The 1,423-nt window shown below is 65.8% G+C and overlaps 1 protein-coding gene across 1 annotated transcript; it reads left to right on the top strand.

Annotated features, from left to right (window-relative positions):
• Positions 1 to 244: 244 nt before the first annotated feature.
• Positions 245 to 1,130, top strand: LOC123059948 (transcription factor SKN7). The gene has a single exon (XM_044482501.1). The coding sequence runs from the start codon at positions 365 to 367 to the stop codon at positions 887 to 889; it is 525 nt and encodes a 174-aa protein (XP_044338436.1). The 5' UTR covers positions 245 to 364; the 3' UTR covers positions 890 to 1,130.
• Positions 1,131 to 1,423: the final 293 nt, after the last annotated feature.

Below are 1,423 nucleotides of genomic sequence, written 5' to 3'. Positions count from 1 at the left end.
CACATCCACCCGAGTCGCCGTCACGGGGCCGGGTCGACGGATGGACCCGGTGCGGCGTACGCACGCGGCCAGCGCTGAAGGCGGCTGTGTAGCGGCGGCGTGCACGCTGCGACCAGGCCAGCAATGCCCAGCACACCGCTGAACCGAACCGGTGTCGACCAAGTGGCTCGCCGCACCGCCAAAAGGGCGACCCGGACCCGAACCCCGCCCCGCCGCTGCGAGTACAAAAGGGCCGCAAAGCCCAAGCACCATCGTATCACCCCAGCCCCACCCCCACACTCCCCCGGCGCTCTCACTCTCCCCTCGCCGCCTCCCCTGCACCAGAGCTAGCAGAGGAGGGCTCTCCGGACTCTAGCCGGGCGCCATGAAGCGGACCAGGGCGCAGAACCCCAAGGCCCAGGACCCGGAGCCGCAGGACCCCGCCGCCGCCGGGAGCAACCCCAACCCGAAGCCGCAGCGCCGCGCGAAGCAGCCCCGGCAGCCCAAGGCGGCGGCGACGGCGGGCAAGAAGACGGCCGCGGCGCGCGATGCCGCCGCGGTGGCCGCGACCGCTGCCGCTGCTGCTGCCACCTCCGTCGCCGCAGCGTCCCCTGCTGCGGAGATGGCGCCCGTCGTCCCCGACGTGTGCGTCGCCGCCGGCGGAGGAGGAGGTGGGGAGGTGGCGTGCGGCCTGCCGGCTGAGTGGGACGAGATGGACGGCGCGAACGGGTCGCCGTGGTGGACGTTCGGGGTGGAGGAGGAGAAGCTGCTGGGGTGGTTCCCGTTCGTGGAGGAGGACTTCCTGTCCGTCGGCGGCGTCGGCCCCGCCGCCGCCGAGCCCTCGGTCTTCGACGACGACATCTGGCGGATCCACCAGATCTACGAGATCCCCAGCTACGCCGCCAAGTGAAGCGAAGCGACGGACGTCGCAAAATGCGGGCGGGCGGGCGGCATTCGGCGTGGAGGCCTTCCGCTTCGAGAGAGAAATTAGATAGGAGCTGCTACCACTACTAGTGCTTTTGCGGTACAGGAACGGGGAACGGACTAATCGAGGAGGCCACTAATGTCACCTTAGGCGAGCGAGCTAGTTAACCAGATGTTATGCAAGCAAGCAAAAGAAGAAGAAAAATTGCGACGGCGATGCGATTTCACGTGCCCTCTTCTTGTGCCCTGCGTCTTGATTTTAGCCGTGTTGTTGCGCGATTAGCTTCCATTCTCATGTGCGTTCTCCGGTAACGTGGCTCGTCACCGGAGTAGTTCTTGGTATTAGGACTTGCATTCCATCACAGCAACGCACAAACGAGGGCTCCTGTCCTGTGGGTGGCAAACTGCACAGTGCAGTGCAGTTGGTTCCATCGTTTCAATGGAGCGGGACGACAAGCCTGCCTCTGCCTGTTGCCTCCAGAAAGAGACCAAAATTTGGGCGGGTTTGCGCGCGCAAACG

The sequence above is a fragment of the Triticum aestivum genome, chromosome 3A (genome assembly GCF_018294505.1).
Source record: "Triticum aestivum cultivar Chinese Spring chromosome 3A, IWGSC CS RefSeq v2.1, whole genome shotgun sequence".
NCBI lineage: Eukaryota > Viridiplantae > Streptophyta > Magnoliopsida > Poales > Poaceae > Triticum > Triticum aestivum.
Note: the sequence above shows the minus strand (reverse complement) of the source record. Positions and strands in the feature narration are given on the sequence as shown.